General features: G+C 39.8%; 1 protein-coding gene and 1 pseudogene across 2 annotated transcripts in view; one reads left to right on the top strand and one right to left on the bottom strand.

The window, feature by feature from the left end:
- LOC148755171 (cytochrome P450 2C18-like) overlaps nucleotides 1-21,958 on the top strand; it is a 40,568-nt gene extending 18,610 nt beyond the window's left edge. For both annotated transcript variants that reach the window (XM_088791938.1, XM_088791939.1), the window contains exons 7-10: nucleotides 3,033-3,174; nucleotides 12,287-12,474; nucleotides 19,603-19,744; nucleotides 21,594-21,958. In XM_088791938.1, the coding sequence (XP_088648064.1) occupies nucleotides 3,033-3,174; nucleotides 12,287-12,474; nucleotides 19,603-19,744; nucleotides 21,594-21,775 (654 nt within the window). In that variant the 3' untranslated portion in view covers nucleotides 21,776-21,958. The remainder of the gene's footprint in view (nucleotides 1-3,032; nucleotides 3,175-12,286; nucleotides 12,475-19,602; nucleotides 19,745-21,593) is intronic.
- Nucleotides 13,727-14,009, bottom strand: LOC148755172 (large ribosomal subunit protein eL36 pseudogene; annotated as a pseudogene).
- Nucleotides 21,959-26,340: the final 4,382 nt, after the last annotated feature.

Genomic DNA, 26,340 nt, shown 5'->3' with positions numbered 1-26,340 from the left:
GTTGTGGAGGGTGCCGTTCAGCTTCAAGTTGTTCTTTCAGTCTTAGTTGTGGAGGGCGCAGCTCAGCTCCCGGTCCAGTTGCCATTGCTAGTTGCAGGGGGCACAGCCCACCATCCCTTGCGGGAGTTGAACCGGCAACCTTCTGGTTGAGAGGATGCGCTCCAACCAACTGAGCCATCTGGGAGCTCAGCGGCAGCTCAGCTCAAGGTGCCGTGTTCAATTTTAGTTGCAGGGGGCACTGCCCACCATCCCTTGAGGGAGTTGAGGAGTTGAACTGGCAACCTTGTGGTTGAGAGCCTGCGCTCCAACCAACTGAGCCATCCGGGAGGCAGCTCAGCTCAAGGTGCCGTGTTCAACCTTAGTTGCAGGGGGCAGAGCCCACCATCCCTTGCAGGACTCGAGGAGTTGAACTGGCAACCTTGTGGTTGAGAGCCCACTGGCCCATGTGAGAATCGAACTGGCAGCCTTCGGAGTTAGGAGCATGGAGCTCTAACCGCCTGAGCCACCGGGCCGGCCCCTGTGTTGTAAGTTTTGATATCAGGAAGTATGAGTCCTCCACTTTTTTTTTTTTTTTCCTCGCCTTTTTTATCTGTTCTTGGTCACTCAAATTTCCACATGAATTTTAGGATAACCTTGTCAACTTCTGTGAAGAAGCTAGCAGACGTTTTGATTTGGATCATGTTGAATCTATAGGTCAATTTGGAGAGTAATGCCATCTAACCATTTTAAGTCTTTCAAGAGATGAATGTGAGATGTCTTTCCATTTACTTAGGTCTTCTTTAATTTCTTTCGACAATGTTTTATATAGGCTAGCTTAATTTTTGATTGGCTATGTGTGCATAAATATTAATTCTTCAAATTCACTTGAACAGAGAGAAATATTAATAATGGTGTGTAAGTGGTCTACTCTCCTTCCTGGCCGTAGAGTAATTTTGAGTTGACAAGCTTAGAAAACCATGTGAAGTTGATGTAACCACTGGGATGATTACCTTTTTCTAGCATGGACAGCTGTTGAAAGAGTTATTATAGTTTGTCTTAATGGAGTTGATTACATAATATTAGTTATGCCACAGGTCACTTGCAGATGATAAGAACCTTATTAAATAAATGCTCGTCTAGAGGACTGGATAGGAAGAAATTACTATTTTTTTGGCATGTTAATGACCTCCATAGTCAATATTTCCAACTTTCCCATTGTTATTGTCAATTTTTGAATTACATAGGACACATAGAAATCTCATCTGAAACCATCATTAGTTGTCCTTGTGAAGTGCTTTTACTCTCCCAACTTTCAATTGATGAGAGCTCTTTTCATTCAGTCCCTTATACTCCGCGTCTGCACGACCCTTATTCTCTCCTTCATCCCCTATGGACAGTGAATGCCCAAATTCTCTGTCTTCATGTCTGTAGTGTTTTTTTCTATTTGTATATTCTTATTAATTCCTACACTCATTCCTAGACCAAGTTGCCTATTGACTCGCATCTGGAATACAATACAGTAGTCCCCCCCCTTATCCACAATTTTGCTTTTTAATTACCCACAGACAGTTGGCCTGAAAATATTAAATGAAAAATTCCAGAAATAAACAATTCATGAGTTTTAAATTACACACCAGTTTGAGTAGCATGATAAAATCTCGCCCTGTCCAGCTTCCTCCCGCTCTATCCTGCCCAAGTTGTAACTCATACCTTTGTCCAACATATGCTTATCCACTGCTTATCACTTAATAACCGACTTGATTATCAGATCAACTGTCTTGATGTCATGGTGCTTGTGGTTGAGTCACCCTTAATTTGCTTAATAATGGCCCCAAAGTATAGGAGTAGTGATGCTGGCAATATGCTAAAAATAAGCTATAAAGTGCTTCCTTTAAATGAAAAGTTGAAAGTTCTCTACTTAACAAGGAAAGAAAAAAATTGTCTGCTGAGGTTGCTAAAGCAGATCTGTAGTAATAACGAATCTTCCTTCTATTCTTGAAATTGTGAAGAAGAAAAAAGAAATTTGTGTTAGTTTGGCTTTTGCACCTGAAATTACAAAAGTTATGGCCACAGTGCATTATAAATACTTATTTAAGATGTAAAAGGCATTAAATTTGTGGGTGGAAGACATGAACAGAAAATAATAATAATAATACACACACACACACACACACACACACACACACGATTTGGTACTATACACGGTTTCAGGCATCCACTGAGGTTTTGGAATGTATCCCCTGCAGATCTGCAGGTAAGGGGGGACTGCTGTAGTGGTGGGCCCCAGTGACTTTGTGAATCCACTCTTTCTCTATAATCTATTCTGGGTTATGCTGCCATGTTCGCTTTTGCCCATTTTCAATTTCATAATGAGTCTTTAGGCATATGGAGTCTACATAAATTCTTTAACAGAAGAGAACTGTAAACTTTTGATCCTGGCTTATAAACACCTTTCAAGATAGGGCTCTAATTTACCCATTTCTGTCAATTAAGATTGTGTTTACCTACCAACCAGAGAAAACCCGATTAACAATAGTTCAAAGAAATAGTGGGTTAATTTATTGTAGGGAGTCTCATGTTGGACAGTCTAGGTTAGCACAGTTGCCCTGAAGTATCATAGACTCAAGTGCCTTCCTTTTTTTTTTTAAGTATACTTTGCATATAGGCTTCATCTTAATGCTTGCATACCCATTTTCCAAAGTGACGTCTATACGACTTCCACCTTCATATCTGTTTTGAGTAAGAAGGAAAGAGAACGTGCCATCAGCAAGCCATTGGCAAGAAATATGTTGCTTGGCCAATGTAACTGCAAAAGAGGTTGGGAAATGGAATTTTTAGGCAAGCAAGATGTAAGGGGCTAGGAATTGAAGGCTGGTCAACTAATCTACACACTTTGCCATACCATACAATTGTGGTTGTTGTTGTTTTAATACTACACTCTCCAGTTTCTTGGTTTGCTTGACTAAGTTTGCTTAGCAATGTGAGTGATTTTGGATTTATTGTAATTACATATGCTGGCAAACTGTCAAATAATTGCATCAAATAATTCCTAGGAGAAGCACAATGCACAGTTGGACTTTACCTTTGAAAACTTGATAGCCACTGTAACGGATTTGTTTGGAGCTGGGACAGAGACAATGAGTACCACGCTGAGATATGCTCTCCTGCTCCTGCTGAAGCACCCGGAGGTCACAGGTAGGTCCAACATGGCGGGGCAGGGGAATTTCAGAAAAGATGTTGGGAGGACACTGCTAGTGCATTCCATCTTGTTTCTCTTAGAGAAGCTTCATTATTGAAATTTCTGTACCACCAGCTAATTTCTCCAAATATGAAAAATAGGTAAATATGAGACAAATTTGCACAATAGCTAGATAGGATGATTGAGAGAAGTAAAGACAGTGTGAGACATAGCAAAAGCAATAAAGTGGTGAATTTCATCAATAAAAAACTTACATAAGTGTCTGCATTTCATGGGACAGGATTTGCAGCAGGCACAGCTAGCATAAATTTGCCTAGGATTGAATCTTAGTTTTCTTAAGAAGAGGCCACTTTGAATGGTAGTTATGTTCTCACAGAAATATTTCCTTGTTCTGAATATGCAGTGTTCTAATGCTAGGGTAGTGAAGATGGGAACTATATTTGTGGAAATTCTAGAAGTTTGTTGAGAAAGCCTGAGAAAATTTCCATAGTCTGGAAAGTATTTATAAAAGATACATGCTATGTAGACAGAAGATGGGCCTAAAGGAATTTTTTTCCTTTTTAAACAACTTTATTTTTTCCAGGTTTATTGAGCTATAATTAATAAATAAAAATCATGTATATTTAAGGTGTACAACACATATACATATACATTGGAAAATAATTATCACAATCAAGCTAATTAACACATCTATCATCTCACATAGTTAAGATTTTTTTTTTTTTTTTTGGTGTGGTAACAATACTTAATATCTGCTCCCTTAGCAAATTTCAAGTATGCAATATAGTATTATTAACTATTGTCAACTATAGATCTATATTGTACATTATATCCCCAGAACTGACTCATCTTGTAACAGAAACTTACAATCCTTTGACTAAAATCACTCCATTTCTCCCACCCTCCAGTCTCTGGCAACCACCACTCTACTATTTGCTCTATGAGTTCAACTTTTTCAGATTCCACATATAAGCAAGATTATACAGTATTGCTTTTTATATGTCTGGCTTATTTTACTTAGCACAATAATATCCTCTAGTTTCATCCGCATTGTTGCAAATGGCAGGATTTCCTTCTTTATTGGCTGAATAATATTCTATTGTGTATATATATATATATATATATATATATATATATATATATATATGCCACCTTTTCTTTATCTTTCATCCATTGATGGACACTTAGATTGTTTCCATATCTTGACTATTATGAATAATACTGCAATGAACATGGAAGTGCAGATATCTCTTTGAGATGCTGATTCATTTTCTTTGGATATTATATATACCCAGATGTGGAATTGCTGGATCATCTCATATTTCTATTTTTAATTTTTTGAGGAACTTCCATAATGTTTTCTTCCCCCCCTTCTTTTTTTCCCCCCTTCTTCCACCTCCCCCCATCTAGTTGTGTAGGACAAAGCTCCCTGGCCCATGCTGGTATTATGAGCCTTGCGCTCCCCCCGCCCCCAGGCAGTCGGTCGCCAGTTGTCTGTCAACCACTCACAGCAGCTCACGGCAGGCACTTGCCGGCTGCCAGCCGCTCACGCTGACCACTGGCCTCTCACGCTGGCCACCAGTCACTCCTGGCAGCACACGGTAGCCCATGGCAGCACAGCAGCCGGCGGCAGCCCACAGCACATCACGCCAACCTCCAGCTGCTCACCGCAGCCCAGCTCCAGGGAGAGCCACTTGTTCATAATTTTAGCTGTAGAGGGTACAGCTCACTGGCCCATGTGGGAATCGAACGGGTGACCTCAGCGTTGGGAGCCTGGCGCTCCAACCACCTGAGTCACCTGAGTCAACCATTTCCATAATGGTTGTACCAATTTACATTCCTATCAACAATGTGCAAGGATTTCCTTTTCCCATATCCTCACCAACACTTATCTTTTATCTTTCTTAAGAGGATAATAGCCATTCTAACAGGTGTAAGGTGATAAAACTTGTCATATAGGTGTAAGGTGGGCTTGTCATATATAGCCTTTATTGTGTTGAGGTATATTTCTTCTGTATGTAATTGCTGAGAGTTTTTATCATAAAAGGTTTTGAATTTTATTAAATACTTTTTTGCATCTATTTTATTAAATACTTCTTGCAATATTGAGATGATCATATGATTTTTATCCATTCTGTTAATGTGGTGTGTCATATATATTGTTTTGAATATTTTGAACCACTCATGCATCTCAGGGAAAAAATCTGAGTTGATCATGGTGTATGATCCTTTTCATGTGCTATTGAATTTGGTTTGCTAGTTTGGAGTTGAGATTTTTGCATCTATATTTGTCAGTGATATTGGCCTGTAATTTTCTTTTCTTGTACTGACGTCACTCTTCTAAACGAATTTTATTATTCTAGAAGTCTGAGTCCAGAAAAAATGGTGTTTGCCATATAAATTTCTTTGGAGTCAATAGTTTTATCTTTTATGAAAAGTTAGAGAAGAAGAACATAACAAACAGTCATCATGTCTTTAAGAAATTTCTGAAACATAGAAAGCAGATGGAGGGTTGATAGCCCAATTACATAGGGGACTGAATTGGTAACCTAAAAGTCAAAAAAGGAAGATTTATCATGAGCAAACAAGCCAATTCATGCCCCTACAATCTCATAAGGCGTAGTATTGGAAGAATGTGTCCAAGAAAGAGGGAGAATGCAGTGGAAAATGGGAGGCTCTTCCTGCCCGCACTCCTTTCACAACTTCTCTTAGCAGGTAACTATTTTCCTTCCACAGGAAAGGGAGGTTTACTCTCTAAAGAAACTGAACTTAAGAGGCCCTGCATTCAGGGACACTTGACAGAAACAGGGAAAGAGTGAGCTGTAGGGCTGTAAAGAATGACTAATTAAGAGTCCACTTGAATTCTAAGACCCTTAGCTCCTTTCTACATCCTGTTGCTAAAATTTAGGAGCCAGATGCATACGCTGGAGAACGAACAGCTCCAGAGATAGGACCTCCATCTTCTGCCATTTTGATAGAAAATTCTCACCAAATTCCCAGCAAAGTGAATGAAATAATGATATCCACTTCAAGACAGAGGATCATAAAATTTCAGAACACCAGGATTAAAGAGAAATTCATAGAAACTCAGAGATACATTAGGTCATATATGATATTAGAATTCTCAACTCTCATCTTGAGTATTAATAGTTAAAAGATATGTTTCAGATTTACAAGTTGGAAAAAAAAAAAAGCACGAAAAACGTATCCTCTAATTTATTTTGTTTAAATTGCTGATTTATTTTCTTAGAAATATACTGGAAGATACGCTTCACCCAAATATCTGAAATCAAGTCAGAGGGAGTCATGGGCTCCAGGAATCAGGAGATCTCACAGGAGAATGGAAGTTTTAGGGAGGTTGTTAGGTACCCGGCAGAGAAAATATCTATTTTAAAATGGACTAAGTGGAGAAAAGCAGATGTGAAAAAAGACAACAAAAACAAAAGACAATGATTAATTATTTGAGGTTTCCCAAACATTAGAAAATTATTACTAGGGATTTGAAACATTACCTGAGCATTTGCAATAATTCTAAATTGACATCTAAAATTGAGGAATTCCGTGTGCATCCATATGTTCATTGCAGCATTATTTACAATAGTTAAGATGTGGACGCAGCCTAGATATCCACTGATGAATGAATGGATAAAGAGGAAGTGGTACATATATACCATGGAATATTGCTCGCATCATGGAAGGAAGGGTTCTTGCCATGTGCAGTGGCATGGATGGACCTGGAGGGTATTGTGCTAAGTGGAATATGTCTGACAAAGAAACACAGATGCAATGTGGAATTCGCTTATATGTGGAATCTAAAGAACAAAATAAGCAAACAGACAAAACAGAAACACACTCATAGATACAAAGAACATTTTTATGGTTGCCAGATGGGACAGGGGTTGTGGGGGTGGGTAAAATCTGGGAATGGATTAAGAAGTACAAATGGGTTGTTACAAAGTAGTCACAGGATATAGGGTATAGCATAAGGAATATAGTCAATAATATTGTAATAACTATGTATGGTGTCAGATGGGTACTAGATTTATCAGGGTGATAGATGGAAGGGGATTTGGGGGACAGGATGAAAAAGGTGATGGGATTAAAAAGTATAAATTGGTAGTTACAAAATATTCATGGGGATGTAAAGCGAAGCATAGGGAATATAGTCAATATGATGGTAATAGCTATATATAGTGCCAGGTGGGTACCAGACTAGTCAGGGGGATCACTTCTTAAATGAAATAAATGTCTAACCACTATGCTGTACACCTGAAATTAATACAAAACAATATTGAGTGTTAGTTGTAATTGAAAATTTTAAAAGGGGAGGGGGGAAGGTCAAGGGAAATAAAAAGTTCAAATTTCCAGGTATAAAACAAATAAGTCATGGGGATGTGATGTACAGCATGGGGAATATAGTCAATAATATTGTGATAGCATAGTATGGTGTCAGATGGTTGCTAGAATTATGGTGATCACTTCTTTAGCTATATAAATGTTGAACAAATATGGTGTACATCTGAAACTGATATAATGTTGTATGTTAGCTATATTTTTTAATAAAAATCTTTTTAAAAAATTAGAAAATTTAGGTATTGAAATAGGCACTTGTAAGACCAAGAATCTACAAAAGATGGTTTTCTTACCAGTATAATATTTATTGTAGTCACAATGATATAAACAATGGATATTGATGTAATAAAAAATTGTGATATAAATTTATTGGGGAAAATGAATTGAGGGGGAAATGTGTGTGTGTGTGTGTGTGTGTGTGTGTGTGAGACTCCGTTTCTGGGTGTGTGTATTTTGTATGGGGTCGTGGTTGAGATGTAAGCCCTCTTTTCTCTTACCAGAAAGTCATTATACAGTGCTTAAAACGGATTAATCAAGAAATAGAGAAAAAAAAAAAAGCTAAGAGAATTAAGAATAATATATGTTTTTATGGGTCTAATGCTGTGTCTGGAATACAATTAGTACAATTGTAACAACAAATTTTAGTTCCCTTCATAAAAAAAAAGTAATAGAAATAATCATCATTTAGAAGTAAGAAACGTAAATTTCATAAGAAAATGCTAGAAAGTTTCAAAGTGGCTGCCTTTGGGAGAGTGTGAGGATGAGAGAAAGTATCGTCGCAAGATGCAGATAAATACACATACACACAACACTAGTGTGCGTTTAGTCACTATATTTAGTCACACAAGCCATGCGTGCATATACGAGTACATCAGTTATAGAATTTGATCTTTAAGCATCATATTTTTATATGAAATTAATATTTGATTCCTGTTTTTCTTTCTGTGAAGACAAGTCATCTTTTCTTTAGTAAATTTTTATTTTTCAATCACATTTGACGTAGAATATTACATTAGTTTCAGGTGTACAACATAATGATTAGGCATTTATATAACTTATGAAGTTATCACCCCAATAAATCTAGTACCCATCTGACATCATATATATACTTATTATACTATTATTGACTATATTCCTTATACTGTACTTTACATCCCCATAACTATTTTGTAGCTAACAATCTGTAATTCTTAATCCATTCTACTTTTCCATCCCTACTCCCAGCGCCCTCCTATCTGGTAATTATCAAATGTTCTCTGTGTCTATGAGTTTGTTTCTGTTTTGTTCATTTGTTTTGTTCTTTAGACTCCACTTATAGGTGAAATCATACAGCATTTGTCTTTCTCTGTCTGACTTACTCTACTTAGCTCTCCATGTCCATCCATGTTGTTGCAGATGGCAACACTTCATTCTTTTTTTATGGCGGGGTATAATATTTCATTGTATGTATGTACCATCTATTCTTTATCCATTTATCCATTGATGGACACCCAGGTTGTCCCATATCTTGGCTACTGTAAATAATGCTGCAATGAACATATGGATGCACGTGTCCCTTTTAAGTAATGTTTTGGGTTTCTTTGAATAAATACCCGGAAGTAGGATTACGGCCCTTTTTTGTCTCTTGTTACAGCCTTTGTGTTAAAGTCTATTTTGTCTGGTATAAGTATTGCTACCTGAGCTTTATTTCCCCATTCCATTTTCATGAAATACCTTTTTCCATCCCCTTACTTTCAGTCTGTGTGTGTCTTTCAATCTGAAGTGAGTCTCTTATAGACAGCCAATATAAAGGTCTTGTTTTCTTATCCATTCAGCCAACCTATCTATGTCTTTTGATTGAGCATTTAATCCATTTACATTTAAAATAATTACTGATAGATATGTAGTTATTGCCATTTTATTATTTATATTTTCTACCTTTTTATTTCTTCTTCTTCCTCTTAAAGTCCCTCTAACATATTTTGTAAAACTGGTTTGGTGGTGATGAACTCTTTTAGCTTTTTCTTGTCTGACAAGCTCCTTTTCTGTCCTTTGATTCTACATGATAGCTTTGCTGGGTAGAGTAATTTTGCTTGTAGGTCACTGCATTTCATCACTTTGAATATTTTGTGCCAGTCCCCTCTGGTCTGCAAAGTTTCTGTTGAGAAATAAGCTGACAGCCTTATGGGAGCTCTCTTGTAGGTAACTAACTGCTTTTCTCTGCTGCTTTTCTCTTGCTGCTTTTAAGATTCTCTCTTTGAATGTCTAACCACTATGCTGTGCACCTGAAACTAATCTAAAATAATACTGAATGTCAAGTGTTACTGAAAAAAGTAAACAAATATATTTTTTTGAAGGTTCTTTGCCTTAATCTTTGACATTTTAATTATGATGTGTCTTGGTGTAGGCCTCTTTGGGTTTATTTTGTTTGGGACTCTCTGCACTTTCTGGGCTTATATGTCTATTTCCCTCACCAGATTCGGGAAGTTTTTCATCATTATTTCTTCAAATAGTTATTTAATTCCTTATTCTTTCTCTTCTTCTGCTGGTCCCCCTTTGATGTGAATGTTGGTACACTTGATGTTTTCCCAGAGGCCCCATAAACTATCCTCATATTTTTTTAAATTCATTTTTTATTTTGCTATTCTTTTTCTTTTTTCTTTTTGCTGTTCTGATTGGGTATTTTTTGCTACCTTACTGTCCAAATTGCTGATTTGTACTTCTGTTTCATCTAATCTACTGTTGATTCCCTCAAATGTATTCTCATTTCAGTTATTGTATTCTTCATTTTTGACTGGTTCTTTTTTATGTTTTGTATCTTCATATATTTCTATACTATCTCTTTGTTGAAGTTCTCCCTGAGATCACTGAGCATCCTTATAACTAGTGTTTTGAACTCTGCATCTGGTAGATTGTTTGTCTCTATTTTGTTTAGTTCCTTTTCTGGAGTTTTGTTCTATTCTTTCATTTGGGATATGTTTCTTTGTCTCTCCTTTTTGGCTGCCTCCCTGTGTTTGTTTCTATTTATTAGATAGGGTTGCTATGTCTCTCAGTCTTAGTAGAGTGGTCTCATGTAGTAGGTGTCCTGTGAGGACCAGTGCCGCAGTCTCCCTGGTCATCTGAGCCAGTTGCTACTGGTGTGTCCGTTGTGTGCATTGTGTGTGCCCTCCTGTTGTAGTTGAACCATGGTTGCTATTTGCACATCAGTGGGAGGGACCGACCCTCGGGCTGATTGGTTGTGAACACTGGCCATGACAACAGTGGAGAAGCTGTTGTACAGGGGCTGAACCTATGGAGCAGAATTCACTTTAGCAAGGCTCTGGTGCTTGCCCAGTCTGCCTTTTGTGTCATCCTTGGAGGCAGCTGGGTTGTGCTTCAGCTAAGATCGAAGCCAGTCACCAAACATGCCAGCCTCGGGACCTCCTGGGAGGGGCTCTGCTGCAGGCCAAGTTCAGCCACAGCCTGTGCCCTGCCAGGGGCCACCTGACATGAGCCTCAAAGCAATCTGCAGATGGCTGCCATCTATGCTGGGTTTAGAGGTGCCTGAGAGAGGCCAAGCCTCTAACTGAGACCTGCTGCCTCTAATGCCAGGCTTGGGGCTACACAGCAAGAGGTACAGGGCACACAGAGGCCAGATACTGCTGTTTTGGGGTTTGTAGACCTTTGAGAGATTTTAGGGTAGTCCACAGCATGAGTCATGACAGGCATTTGTATGGAAAAGCCTCTGGAAGCAACTTGAGCGGGCACACAAGTTGGTTGGGGCAGAGTCTCAGGGAATCACCAGGGTGGGGCAAACAGTGTTAGCCAGGTTCATGGAGATGCAGATGTGGTAGCTACCTGTGTCTGCACAGTGGACAGTGGGAGGGCTCAACAAAGGAACAATGGCTTCTGCCAGCACTTCTGTCTGGGAGAAAGTTGTCCCTTCAACTCTCACTCTGAAGACAGATAATTCAGTTCTTTCCTGTATGTCCCTGGTATCTTTCAAGCTGCTGCCCCAGTGCTGCAGCTCAGAGCGGGTGAGTCCATCAGTGAGTACGTCCATGGTGTGGGCCCTTTATGAGGAATACCTGGGACTCCAGCAGTACCCTATCTCACTCAGCCACAATCTGCACAGGTTTTCATAGCCAAAAGTTGCAGGGACTTCTCTTCCCAGCACTGAAACCCTGGGCTGGGGGGCCTTGTGTAGGGTTGGGAACCCTCACTCCTCAGCAGGGACCTCCACAGCTGAGATATCCCTTCTGATTTTTTACCACCACACGCGGGTGTGGGCCCAGCCCGTTTCACATCTCTGTCCCTCCTACCCATCTAGACATAGCTTCTTCTGTGTATCCTTAGTTATAGGACTTCTATTCAACTAGACTTTAGGCAATTCTTAATGATTGTTCTGTATAGCTGTAATTTGAGGTGGTCATGGAAGGAGGCATGCTCTGTGTTTACCTATTCTGCCATCTGACCAGAACAGAAGACAGTCATTTCTTGGGTTAGTAATATGCTATTTATATTTTGAAGCATTTCATAATTTCTATTTGTATTATTTCTCTTGTATGCTAATATATAGGTGCACACAGATGTATCTCAAAGCCTAACTTATATAAGAATCATATGTATCTATATTATGACATTTTCTCTATGTCTAGGTATATTTCGGGGCATATAACTGATATTTATAATGACATTGGGACACCTTCATATTGCTTCACATATTCCTGAATGGGTATGCAAATGTGGTATGCATTTTTCTTTTTTTTTTCATCAGTCTTACTTATGTCTTATCAGCTAAAGTCCAAGAAGAGATTGAGCGTGTGGTTGGCAGACACCGGAGCCCCTGCATGCAGGACAGGAGCCGCATGCCCTACACAGATGCCATGGTGCACGAGGCCCAGAGATACATAGACCTTGTCCCCACCAATCTGCCCCATTTGGTGACCCGTGATGTTAAATTCAGAAACTACCTCATCCCCAAGGTAAGATGTGTTTCTCTTCTACTGACCTCAGTGGTTTTGAAGTTCCCATGTTCTCACAATATGGGTCCAGTCTTTTATGAACAGAAGATGAGAGAAGTACAAAAACCATATGTGTGACAGCTTGGTGGATACTGTGTTGTTTCTGGTTTTGACTACTAGCTTTATAACAGGCATTTATATCTGGCAGTGTAGGTCTCACAAATTTGTTCACCTTCTTTTTTTTTTTTTTTAATTAAAGTTTATTGTGGTGACAGTGGTTAGTAAAGTTACATAGATTTCAATTGTACAATTGTGTTTGTTCAGCTTCTTTAATATTATTTGGGTAATCATAGCTACTTATATTTCCAAAGGAATGTTAGTATCTGTTTATAAATTTACCAAAACGCTCTGCTGGGATTTTTATCAGGGTAATATTAGACCAATTTAGGAAGACTTGATATCATGATGCATTAAATATTTCATTTAAAGGATATGGTATAGGCTCCTAATTTATTCGGGCATTCTTTAATTTTTCAATATTGTTTTGTTTTCCATGTAGTGTCTTGCACATCTATTTGTTTTTTTTCCTAGAGAAATTATATTTTTGATGTTATTATATATTGTACAATTTTTTTAATGCAGTTCTACTTTTTGGTATATGGAAATATAATTGATTTTATTATTTTGATGACCTTATATCTAGCAACCATTCCAAATTCATTTATCATTGCTAATAATTTGTTTGTGGACTCATTTGTAATTTCTTTGTACAGAATTCTGCAACCTCATTTAATATTTGTTTTATTTCTTATTTTCCAGTTGTCATGACATTAATTTCTCTATAATGCATTATCACAGTAGCTGGATTTGTGGGATAGTATTGAATAGAAGTGGTAATAGTTAGCATTGTTTCAATTCTGATGTCCAAGAAGGCGTAGGGAGTTTCATATCTCATCATTGAGAATGATATTTGTATACTAAAAATATTTTAGGGACAGCCAGTTGGCTTAGTCAGTTAGAGGTCAGTGCTCATAACACCAAGGTCACTGGTTCGATTCCCAATGGGCCAGGAAGCTGCACCTTCCACAACTAGATTGAAAACAACAACTTGACTTGGAGCTGATGTCTCCTGGAAAAACACTATTCTCCAATAAAAGAAACAAACCAGCTTTAAAAAAAGAATTTTTAAAAAATCAAATTAGGGAAATACTCCCTCTTCTCTTATTTTTGTATAATTTTTATAGACTTTTTATATGTAAAGGTTATATTACACAAAGAGGGGATGGGGCTCAGTCCTTCTTGGCTGCTACCTTCCTCATGGCTTCAAGGACATTGCTCAGCTCTTCTCTCTTTCTGTTGGCACAGATGTGTGTCCCCATGCTTTTCTCAATGAACTTTAGGGCCTGCTTATCCTTAGAGACCTTGAGCTATTCCACAGTGTGCCACTCATAAGGAGCAAAGCCCCCAGATCATGTCCTGCACAAACTTGATGTGCTTCGTCAGCTTGCTCATCGTCACCTGTGGCCCTTGTTGAAGCCCATGACCATGGGGTAACACAGAGCTGTGACTACTACTCCTCAATGGCTGCTGCAGCTAGAAGTATAGACCATTTTTTTGGAGCAGTTTTAGGTTCACAGCACATTGAGAGGAAGGTACAGAGGTTTCCCATATACTTCCTAACTCCATACATGCATAACTTCCCCCATTATCAATATCCTCTACCAGATTGGTATATTTGTTACAATTAATGAACCTATATTGACACATCAGTATCACCTGAAGTTCATCTTTACATTAGGGCTCACTCTTGGTGTTGTACATTCTATGTGTTTGGACAAATTTTTAATGACATGTATCCATCATTGTCGTAGTATTACAAAAGTAGTTTCACTGTCTTAAAAAGTCTCTGCATTCTGACTATTCATCCATCCCTCCCCCTTGGCAAAGTGTTCATATTTCCCCCAGTAGTCAGATAGACTACATAACGCCTCCTGCCTCGTTTCAGAATTGGATATTATCATAGTCAAAAATCTACTGTACATGTCAGCTTACCTTTCCAAGCTTCTTCCATTTGTGGAACCTGGAAACTAATTTTTGCCTTAGTAGCTTCCCAATGTTTTCTTTTCTTCTTCTTCTTCTTCTTCTTCTTCTTCTTCTTCTTCTTCTTCTTCTTCTTCTTCTTCTTCTTCTTCTTCTTCTTTTAAGATTTTATTGGGGAAGGGGGACAGGACTTTATTGAGGAACAGTGTGTACTTCCAGGACTTTTTTCCAAGTCATATTGTTGTCCTTTTAATCTTAGTTGTGGAGGGTGCCGTTAAGCTTCAAGTTGTTGTCCTTTCAGTCTTAGTTGTGGAGGGTGCAGCTCAGCTACAGGTCCAGTTGCCATTGCAAGTTGCAGGGGGCGCAGCCCACCATCCCTTGCAGGAGTCAAACCAGCAGCCTTGTGATTGAGAGGACGCGCTTCAACCAACTGAGCTATCCAGGAGTTCAGTGGCATCTCAGCTCAAGGTGCCGTGTTCAATCTTAGTTGCAGGGGGCACTGCCCACCATACCTTGTGGGACTCGAGGAATTGAACTGGCAACTTTGTGGTTGAGAGCCCACACTCTGTCTGGCTTCAGAGTGAGGGTTGAAGGGGCAACTTTCTCCCAGACAGAAGTGCTGGCAGAAGCCATTGTTCCTTTGTTGAGCCCTCCTACTGTCCACTGTACAGACACAGGTAGCTACCACATCTGAGTTTCCATGAACCTGGCTTACACTGTTTGCCCCACCCTGGTGATTCCCTGAGACTTCCAGAGGCTTTTCCATACAAATGCCTGTCATGACTCATGCTGTGGACTACCCTAAAATCTCTCAAAGGTCCACAAACCCCAAAACAGCAGTATCTGGCCTCGGTGTGCCCTGTACCTCTAGCTGTGTAGCCCCAAGCCTGGCATTAGAGGCAGCAGGTCTCAGTTAGAGGCTTGGCCTCTCTCAGGCACCTCTAAACCCAGCATAGATGGCAGCCATCTGCAGATTGCTTTGAGGCTCATGTCAGGTGGCCCCTGGCAGGGCACAGGCTGTGGCTGAACTTGGCCTGCAGCAGAGTCCCTCCCAGGAGGCTGACATGTCTGGTGGCTGGCTTCAATCTTAGCTGAAGCACGACCCAGCTTCCTACAAGGATGACACAAAGGGCAGACTGGGAAAGCACCAGAGACTTGCTAAAGTGAATTCTGTTCCATAGGTTCAGCCCCTGTACAACAGCTTCTCCACTGTTGTCATGGCCAGTGTTCACAACCAATCAGCCTGAGGGTCAGTCCCTCCCACTGATGTGCAAATAGCAACCATGGTTCAACTACAACAGGAGGGCACACACAATGCACACAAGGGACACACCTGCAGCATTTGGCTCAGATGACCAGGGAGACTGCGGTACTGGTCCTCACAGGACACCTACTACATGAGACCACTCTACTAAGACTGAGAGACATAGCAACCCTATCTAATAAATAGAAACAAACACAGGGAGGCAGCCAAAAAGGAGAGACAAAGAAACATATCCCAAATGAAAGAATAGAACAAAACTCCAGAAAAGGAACTAAACAAAATACAGACAAGCAATCTTCCAGACGCAGAGTTCAAAACACTGTTCATAAGGATGCTCAATAACCACTACAGTTCTCATTTCTGTGACTGGTCACGTGGTTTTAGCTAATTTGTGTAACTTCTTTCTTCTACTGCCCTTTCCAATTTGGACACCGTGATTCATCATGGTTATTGACTTCATGGGTGAGGTGAGCCAGGTCTTCATTCTTGAAGGGCTGATGCCATTAGCAGTCCTGATAATGCTTTTCTGGTTCCCGCAGCCACAAGGTGTGTAGAGTGTGCGGAGTGGTATCGGTGTTCCAGTACAAGTAAGACAGGAGCCAGGTCCTCATGCAGCTCCCCTTGACAGTTGTGAAAGTTTGGGATGCCAGATGTGCCCTCCAGCTCCTTTGCACCTCAGGGACAAGACGGGAGCTGTTGGGTTCCTGCCCAGTTATATGGCACGTTGCGGGGTTGGTAGTGTGGCCAGAGTGTATCTCCACTGTTCTTTCTGGCTTTGATGTGGCTAGATTCACATTTACTCAGGGTACAGGAGTCTTTCAACTAGTGCTTGGATTTTGTTTACAAAGGGAATTGATTCATGTGTTGCTGTGAATCATTGTGTCCACTGGGAGAACAACAGTTTAGGGCTTCCGATTTCGACGCGTTGTTGATGTTACTCCCTCTTTTTGACAGATTGTCTGTTTTGACAGATTGTGTACTTAAGGAAACACCCCATTTCATCTAAGTTTTCAAATTTTTGGGCATAGACTTATTTATATAATCGTATTCCTTTATTATCTGTTTAGTGTCCATAGTATCAAAGCAATGGCTCCTCTTTTAACTTGGACATTAATAATTTGTGTCTTTCTTGTTTTAGAGGTAACCTGGCTATGGGTTTATCCATTCTATTGAACTTTGCAGAAACAAACAAACAAACAAACAAACAAATTTCTAAGTCAAGTTGTTGTCCATTCAATCTTAGTTGTGGAGGGTGCCGTTTGCTTCAAGTTGTTGTCCTTTCAGTCTTAGTTGTGGAGGGCACAAGCTCAGCTCCAAGTCCAGTTGCCGTTGCTAGTTGCAGGGGGTGCAGCCCACCATCCGTTGTGGGACTCGAGGAATAGAACTGGCAACCTTGTGGTTGAGAGCCTGCGCTCCAACCAACTAAGCCATCCGGGAGGCAGCTCAGCTCAAGGTGTCGTGTTCAATCTTAGTTGCGGGAGGCGGAACCCACCAACCCTTGTGGGACTTGAGGAATTGAACTGGCAACCTTGTGGTTGAGAGCCCACTGGCCCATGTGGGAATAGAACCGGCAGCCTTCGGAGTTAGGAGCATGGAGCTCTAACCGCCTGAGCCACCGGGCTGGGCCCCCCCAATGTTTTCTAGTACATGGTTCCTGTGTTTATGATGTCTGACAATTAAGTTCCCAAACTTGCCACCATGCGCTTACATTGGCAGCACTGAGCAAACAGCTCGGGAAGGTTTCATAACCTTGGTATATCAGTGTCTCACAGCTGTGTTTGTGTCAACGTGTGGCGGTGTCTTGCTGAGGGGCATTCATTATTGTTGTTGCGTGTTTTTGTGTGCTGTCACAACAATGTCTGAGGTTGAATTAGAGCAATGAACAAACATTAAATTTCTTTTTAAACTTGGCGAGAGTGGAAGTGAAATCAAGGACATGTTAGTCAAAGTTTATGGGGATAATGCCATGAAGAAAATGGCCAAGAACAAATGAATTAAATGTTTTTCTCAGGGGAGAGACTACGTCACAGATGAAGAAAAGTCAGGGTGAGCAGTAATGAGGAGAACTGATGAAAACATTGCAAAAATTGGTCGAATTGTGCATCAAAATCGTCAGCTGTCTGTGAGAAGCACAGCAGACCAAGAAAACATTGATAGAGAAACAGTTAGGAAAATCTTAACTGAAAATCTTGACATGAGAAAGATGTGTACAAAAATGGTCCTGAAGAAGCTCACCAATGAACAAAAGCAAAGGAGAGTCGAAATTTGCCAAGACGTTTTGGAGAGGCAAGACGAATTTTGGGGCCATATTATCAGTGGTGATGAAACATGGTTGTACCAATACAACCCTGAAATAAAACATCAAAGTGACAATGGAAGTCAGCCAATTCTCCATGACCAAAAAAGTCAGTCCAAATCAAGAGTCAAAACGATGTTGCTAAACTTTTTTGATATTAGAGGGATTATTCATTATGAATTTCTGCCAACTGGACAAACAGTTAACCAAGTTTACTATTTGGAAGTGCTGAGAAGGCTGTGTGAAAAAGTTAGATAAAAATGACCTGAAATTTTCACCAACAATTCATGGCTTTCACATCACAGCAATGTACCAGCTCGCACGGCACTGTCTATGAAGGAGTTTTTATCCAGTAAACAGATAACTGTACTGGCACCCCCTCTCTATTCACCTGATCTGGCCCCCAGTGAATTCTTTCTTTACCCAAAGATAAAGGAAATATTGAAAGGAAGATGTTTTGATGACATTCAGGTCATCAAGGGTAATATGACAGCAGCTCTGATGGCCATCCCAGGAAAAGAGTTCCAAAATTGCTTTGAAGGGTGGTCTAGACACTGGCGTCAGTGCACAGCTTCCCAAGGGGCGTACTTTGAAGGTGACCATAGTGATATTCAGCAATGAGGGATGCAGCACTTTTAGTATCATGAATGCATGAACTTAATTGTCAGACCTCGTATTCTGACTTTCTTGGTATCCTACAAGTTACTCCCATTTGAAGCCACATATATTACTATTATAAAAGCTTTGTGGAAGAGGTGGCAGAAATTGCTGCTGAATACAATAAATGCTCAATATGCAAATGAATCATGACAATAAACAATTATTTTAAAAACTACTTAACTAAAACTTCTACTTCGAGGGGAAAAGGGTTGTGAGTTTACTAAGACTGAAATTACTGCTGCCGTCTCTCAGAAAGAGGGAATTCCGAATATCTGTGTTGTCCCACTAGTCACTTATGTCTATTAAGTATGTGAAATGTGACTAATACAACTGAGAAACTGAATTTTAAATTTTATTTACTTTCAATTCGATTTAATTTACATATAACTAACCATGGATCACTCAAGGCTACTAAGGGGGTTTTTGTTTGTTTGTTTTTTTCTGCAACACAAGTTTAGAAGTCCCCCATCCTTAATTTTGTAATACTCCCCACCCCAAATTGAAAACAAATGTGTTTGGTGCAATTTCATCCTGTGACCAAATCTTTCCTTGAACTGAAAACTGAAGTGATGAAACAGAGCAGAGGGTGGCACAGGTACCGGCATCAAGTGTCATGATAAGTAGAGGGGATTCAGAGTTCTGGCTCCCAAGTAACCAAGTATTCAGTATTTCAAATGGTATCGGAGGCCACTGTAGGAGCATCACTGACGTTGGTCTTGAACTCATCTGTGTTCATTACTTGGTCTGTGTGGCTGGAAATGCCACTGACCCTCTTTAGACCTAGGGTTCCTCATCTATAGATCAAAAGATCGTACTAAATGATTTGTAGCTTTTCTTCCAGATCCACGCCTTCTTTACAACTCATTTTATCTTCATCTGTTCTTGCCAGGGCACGACCGTATTGGCATTATTGACTTCTGTTCTGAATGAAGACAAGGAATTCCCCAACCCAGAGGTGTTTGACCCTGACCATTTCCTGGACGAGAGTGGCAACTTTAAGAAGAGTGACTACTTCATGCCTTTCTCAGCAGGTAAGAAAGATTAATTTCCTTAAGTACTTAAGGGGACAAGATGTCTTTGGGGGATCAGCTGGAACTTACACGGTGCCCATTCTGGGGCCGTTAAATTGCTCTTTGTACATGATCACAAGCACCACTCCCAAAGCCCATGTGCTCTGCCACCCCCCAACCCCCGCCACCACCATCACCACCACACATCCCCATTATTGGAACTTTGGAAAGGGGACCCAGTTCTTCCAAAGTGAGGAAGCTAGAGAATAGATTGACTAAATTCTGCCTCGACTGAGCTACCTAGGAACTCCTCTTAGCAGGTAGAACTCATTTAGACCTTCCTTGCCTGCCACGCAAAATACATATAACTCCACAACATTGAGTATCTTCTACGTGCTATCCCTCACTGCCCAGACTGAGCTCCGGGGTTACAAGTTTCCATAGCACAGAATGGGCACCAAAAGGGCTCACACCCTAGTTGGGGAAGCAGATTAGGAAGCAGATCATTGTAATCCAGTAAGGCTAGTGCTGTGGGAGAGGAAAACAGGCTGCTCAGGAGACCAGATGGGAAGCTGCCCTCTCATACCCGACGGTGAGGCCTAAAATGGAATAAACAACATTTTAACAGCAGAAAGGGAATTTGAGTTGCCTCACAGGAGGTAGGGAGCAAAGAGAAAAGAGAAGGCAGGGCACTTTTACAGAGTGGACCACAGGAGTAAGATTTTTCCTGTGGCTCTAGGATGTCAGAATCTGCCAACTAATTGCAGCGCTGGGAAACCTTGGGAATGTGGCAGGATACCCTATGGTGGTTCCAAGCATCTTGATCTTCCTCCACTCATGATCATGCATCTTGGATATTGGGTCTCCACAGCTACAATGGGTGTGCTGAGTCTCTAGCCTTGGAGTCGCCTTTATTTATCCATCGTCCTTTGATCCAAGCTTTGGGTCTTGCACTGTACATACCAAAATGTCAAGGACTGAGCCTTCCCTTTAAGGAATGAACATTTTAGCATGGTAGAAAAATAAAGAATTATGACTCAAAGTGATCCATGCTTCAATTGAAGCACGAATATGATGCTGAGGAAATGCAGAGAGGGCAAGATTCTATTGCTGAGGGGATCAGAAAAATCATAAACAGGAAAGGACATGACACATTGAAGTATAAGAGCAGTGCTAGTTAACCAAATGGAGCAGCATGAAATAAAGCTAGAAACTATATGTTGTACTGGAGATTGATGACGACCTCCAGATCTTCAGATCTCTCATCTCTTCAGGCTAGAGATGAGAGTAGAGGGTGTGACAAATGGAAGGAGTGAGATGGAAATCAGAGTGGGAACAAAATGTGAATGGCCGGTTCAACCTATTTGGACCTCATCTCATAAGACAGACGGGGGAGACACTTAATATTTTGAATTAAGAGAGTGACACATTTAGACATTTCCTTTTGAAAGCACATGAAGGAGGGAAAAAATCTTTGGCTGAATTTTGTGCCAGAGGTAGAAAGAGAAACACAAATATAGGGTTTCCTCCTCTTAGTTCTTCTCCCTTCAGCCCACTTTGCTTGTGTAAGTGTTTCTACAAAGATTGATGGAAATTGTAAATGTCAAAAGATCAGTTCTAATGCGTGAGTATGTAATGAAATGCTTAACACAGAGTTGATACTCAAGAAATATTTGTTGAGTGAAGGGTTCCCATTAAGATATTAGTTGAATAGCAAGTGTGTCCATCCCTCTATCCATCTGCTTCTCTAACCCTCTTTCCAGCCCTTTATTCAGTTATTCATCAAATAGTTACCAACGTATTTTTTGTGTGTGTGACAATTCAAAACATAACGTTCAAGAAACAAATCCCTTATGTTTGTTATTTTCAGGAAAACGAATGTGTGTGGGAGAGGGCCTGGCCCGCATGGAGCTGTTTTTGTTCCTGACCACCATTTTACAGCACTTTACCCTGAAATCTCTGGTTGACCCAAAGGACATAGACACCACCCCAGTTACCAGTGGGTTTGGCCATGTGCCACCGTCATACCAGCTCTGCTTTATTCCTGTGTGAGGAAGGGCAGCCGGTCATCGAGCTGCTACTGGGTTTTGTCTGTAACCCTCCCCCCTCTTCTGGGGTGGCATTCACCTTCTCTGGTGATGCTTTCTCTGACCTCTCATCTCACATCTCCCTACTCTCTCACTATCCAGCAAATATCCAACCTCCATTAAAGGAGAATTTCCTGAATTTCACAAACATATTTGCCATTCTTTATGCTCTGTAGCACTTGTGTTGGCCACCACGTCCGCTAGTACTTGTCTAATATTGAGTTATTATTATGTTATCACTGTGAAGCAGATCAAAATGATTAGTATAAACCAGTACACAGCCACTTGTGCACTGCATGTTCTGAACAAAAAACATTCTATTTGCTGACCCAGTCTATAGACTTACCTTCTGTTGTGTATAATGCACTTGAGAAATGGAAGAAAGTAGACTCTAAAGAGGCCATGCCAGTCCTCAGAATGATAAGCATGGAGAGGGACAGAGGGGAAGAGGGCAGAAAAGCTCTCCTGGCTGAGTAGCACCTAGAGTTACTTGAGGTTTGGATTTGAAAGAGAGAAAGTATGTCCAGGAGCAGCTCCAACCTGCAGGGTTGAGCCTATCAGTGAGAGGGAGGAATGAACAGCAGTGTTGGAATCCATTCCTCTGCTCTGGTGTCTGTGAACATTATAAAGGGTTTAAAGTGTTATTACTTCCCCAAACAAGACTCAAATCCCTGGAAGCCATCGCCAGATTCTGTTCTTTTTCTACTTTCCACCATATTGTTTTATACTTAACATGAGTGCAATGGCAATTTGATGTTATGATCTGAAGTTTTCTGTCTTGTGTCATCTCTAAAGCATAGATAACTGAGCATCTTATACCAGTCAAATTACTATCATCATTTTCCTCCTCTTGAGTGTGTGAAATGAGGAATAGCATTGCCTGTGAACCTTTTGCCAGCTCATCTTGTAGAGAAATCAGTTTATACTTTGGCATGCATTTTTAAGATAACATATTGAGGTAGATGTACATATATATCTATATATGTGCATAAGTGTATATTCACATATATATATTGCATACACACATATACATATGAGATTAAAATGATCATTTGCAATATTGGGCTCATATTATACATATTATTCTACAACTGGCTGTTTTTCTACTATACAATATGCCAGGAAAACTCTAAGTAATAAAAACATGGGTAGATGATTGGAATGGATGGATTGCAGAAGAGAAAATGGAAATGGTTACTAAACACATGAAACGATCTTAAAAATATAAAGTACATATGTTTTCTTCTATGCAGTTTATTGTCTCAGATCTTATGTTTAGGTCTTTGATCCATTTTGAATTAATTTTGGTACAAGGTGACAGCAGTCCAGTTTCATTCTTTTGTACGTGGCTTTCCAAACTCCCAGCACCATTTATTGAAGAGTCTGTCTTTTCTCCATTGTATGTTTTTCACTTCTTCATTGAAAACTATCCATCCATATTTATGTGAGTTTATTTCTGGGTTCTCAATTCTATTCCATTGGACCTTGGATTCAAAGAGGATTTTATGAATTTGACTTCAAAGGCAAGGGCAGCAAAAGCTAAAATAAATGAATGGAATTATATCAAACTAAAAAGCTTCTGCACAGCAAAAGAAGCCATCGACAAAATAAAGAGGCAATGAACCGAATGGGAGAAGATTTTTGCAAACAACACCTCCTATAAGGGGCTAATATCCAAAATATATAAGGAACTCATACAAGTCAACAACAAAAAGGAAACAATCCCATTAAAAAATAGGCAGAGGACCTGAATACGCATTTCTCCAAAGAGGACATACAAATGGCCAATAGACATGAAAAATTGCTCAATATCACTAATCATCAGTGAAATGCAAATAAAAACTACAATGAGATATCACCTCACCCCAGTTAGAATGGCTATCATCGACAAGACAAATAGTAACAAGTGTTGGAGAGGCTGTGGAGAAAAAGGAACCCTCATACACTGTTGGTGGGAATGTAGACTGGTGCAGCCGTTATGGAAGGCAGTGTGGATGTTCCTCAAAAAATTACGAATAGAATTACCGTATGACCCAGCAATCCCCCTCTCCTGGGTATCTACCCCAAAAATCTGAAAACATTTATCCAGAAAGATATATGTGCTCCAATGTTCATTGCAGCTTTATTTATGGTGCCCAAGACAAAGAAACAACCAAAGTGTCCTTCGATAGATGACTAGATAAAGAAGATATGGTATATATACACAATGGAATACTATTCTGCCATAAGAAAAGATGAAATAATGTCATTTGCGACAACATGGATGGATCTTGAGATTATAATGCTAAGCGAAATAAGTCAGAAAGAAAAAGTAGAGAACCATATGATTTCACTGACATGTGGTACATAAAACTGAAAACAACAAAGGAACAAGACAAACAAATGAAGAAACAAAAACTGGTAGACACACAAAATAGTTTAGTTGTTACCAGAGGGTAAGATAGTTGAGGGTAAAAGGGATCAAATATATGGTGATGGAAGGAGAACTGACTCTGGGTGGTGAGCACACAATGTGACATATATATAATGTATTACTGAATTGTACACCTGAAAACCTATGTACTTTACAGACAATTGTCACTGCAATAAACTTTAATTAAAAAACAAAGAAAGAAAAAAAATACAGACACCAAGGTAATTAGTTGCTTCCTACTTTGGACTTCATAATAAAGACCAAATGACATATTTTAAAAAATGAAAAATGAAATAAATAAATAAAAAGTACAAATTAAAACTATATTGTTATCCATTAAACCTTCTTTATTGATTGGTAAGTGAAAAAAATTTAATGTAAGTGTTAGCAAATGTGTGGGCAAACAGGCAGTCTTGTACATAAAATTTCAGATCCATTCTATTGGCTAATGCGATATAAATGGGAACTCAGTTGTGGGCGAGCCAAAAGTACTCCTTATCGCTCTGCTTGTGTTCCTCCTTTCTCCTCTTTCAACTCTCATAAAACATTCTCTATGCTGTTTAGGGCAACTTACGCCTGCTCTTTGTCTCCACTATTATCACCCTGAAGTTTTCTTCATGTGATATCACACCATCAGAAGACCAATCGTATTAATCATGTTATTGTTTTCTGTATTTTATGATGCTTTGACATCTGGGGTCTCACTGACCAGTGAGAGACTACCCCTCCCAGGGTTAGCTAATTTCTAGAGGTCATAAATGACTTTGATGGGGGCATGCATTTGAAGGGCAAACCAACCAATCTTGGGTCCATACTCCCCCATTTGCCCCCTCTATCTGGCTCTTACTCTCCAGAAGGAACTATTCATCTGTCCTAATCAATCCAGGATCAGACACCAGGCAACCAGGGGCAGGACCTACACCTGGGAACATGCTGAAGTTATTGGAATAGCCAATCCTAAATTCATTTAGCAGACCTACCCTGCCTCACCCATCGTTGTCCACAAAAACTACAATAAAGTCTTTTGCCCATGCTTTCCCCTCACCACACTTCTGCCTCCCAACAAACCTGCGTGCCTCTTCATGTCACCGCTGTGTTGTGCCATGCCTCCTACTTCTAGGGACCTGAGAGCAAACATTTTTCCTGCATGACAATCATTTCTGTGTCGGTCTCCCACACCTGATTAAAACAAATCATGGATACATTTTAATGTAAGTGGTTCTTAAAAACGAATTTGTTAGGTTTTCTACATATAAATCCATGCCTTTTGTAAAAAGGGAAAGTTTTCATTCTTTTTAATATTTTTATCTGTTTTCTCTTTTTGACATACTGCACTTAGAAATCCTCTCCCTAATGTTGAGTCAAAATGATGAAAGCTTACCTTGTTCTCAATAGTATGGGGAAACTATTCCATGTTTCACCAGTAAAGACAATGTTAGCTTAAGACTCTTTATAGATGTACTTTATCGCATAGAAAAAATTCCCTTCTATTTAATTTTGCTGTATTTTTTAGGTAATAAATGGATGATGACTTTTTTCCAGTCATTTTTCTGAATCTGTTGAGATTAATTTATCTTTTGTCTCTTTTACTTAGTTAACAAGAGTTGGCTTCAAATTGGTATTTTTAAAGGTTACCTTGCATTCCTGTTAATAAACGTCACTGGGTCATGGTTTTATCCTTGTCATATGTTGATGGACCAATATATTTTGTTAAGACTTAGTGTGAGCATGATCATGAGGCATGTAATTCTATTTCCGTGTGGTGTCTGTGCTACGATTTGACTTAGGGTAATAACTGTTGTTCTAAAGGCATCAGGAAGTGTTCTTTCTTCTACTCTCTAGAAGAATTGGTGAAAGGTTGGTGTTGTTTCTTCCTTCAATTTGATAGAATTCATGAGGAAAGCCATCTAAACACAAAGGTGACTGTGTGGGGTTAGTTTTGATAATAAAATCCGTTTCTCTGACCAACATGACGTTTTAGATTTTCTGTTTAGTTCTGTGTCATTTGTGAAATTTAATACTCAATGCATTTTGGGGCCTGTCTTCAGATGAAAAGCTATACCTTAGAGATTTCACAGAGATCTCCCAGGAATCTTGCAGTTCTGTTTGTTCAAGTA

The sequence above is a fragment of the Rhinolophus sinicus genome, chromosome 15 (genome assembly GCF_057876585.1).
Source record: "Rhinolophus sinicus isolate RSI-liver-muscle chromosome 15, RSI-T2T, whole genome shotgun sequence".
Taxonomy (NCBI): Eukaryota; Metazoa; Chordata; class Mammalia; order Chiroptera; family Rhinolophidae; genus Rhinolophus; species Rhinolophus sinicus.
This window is presented reverse-complemented; position numbering and strand designations above follow the sequence as displayed.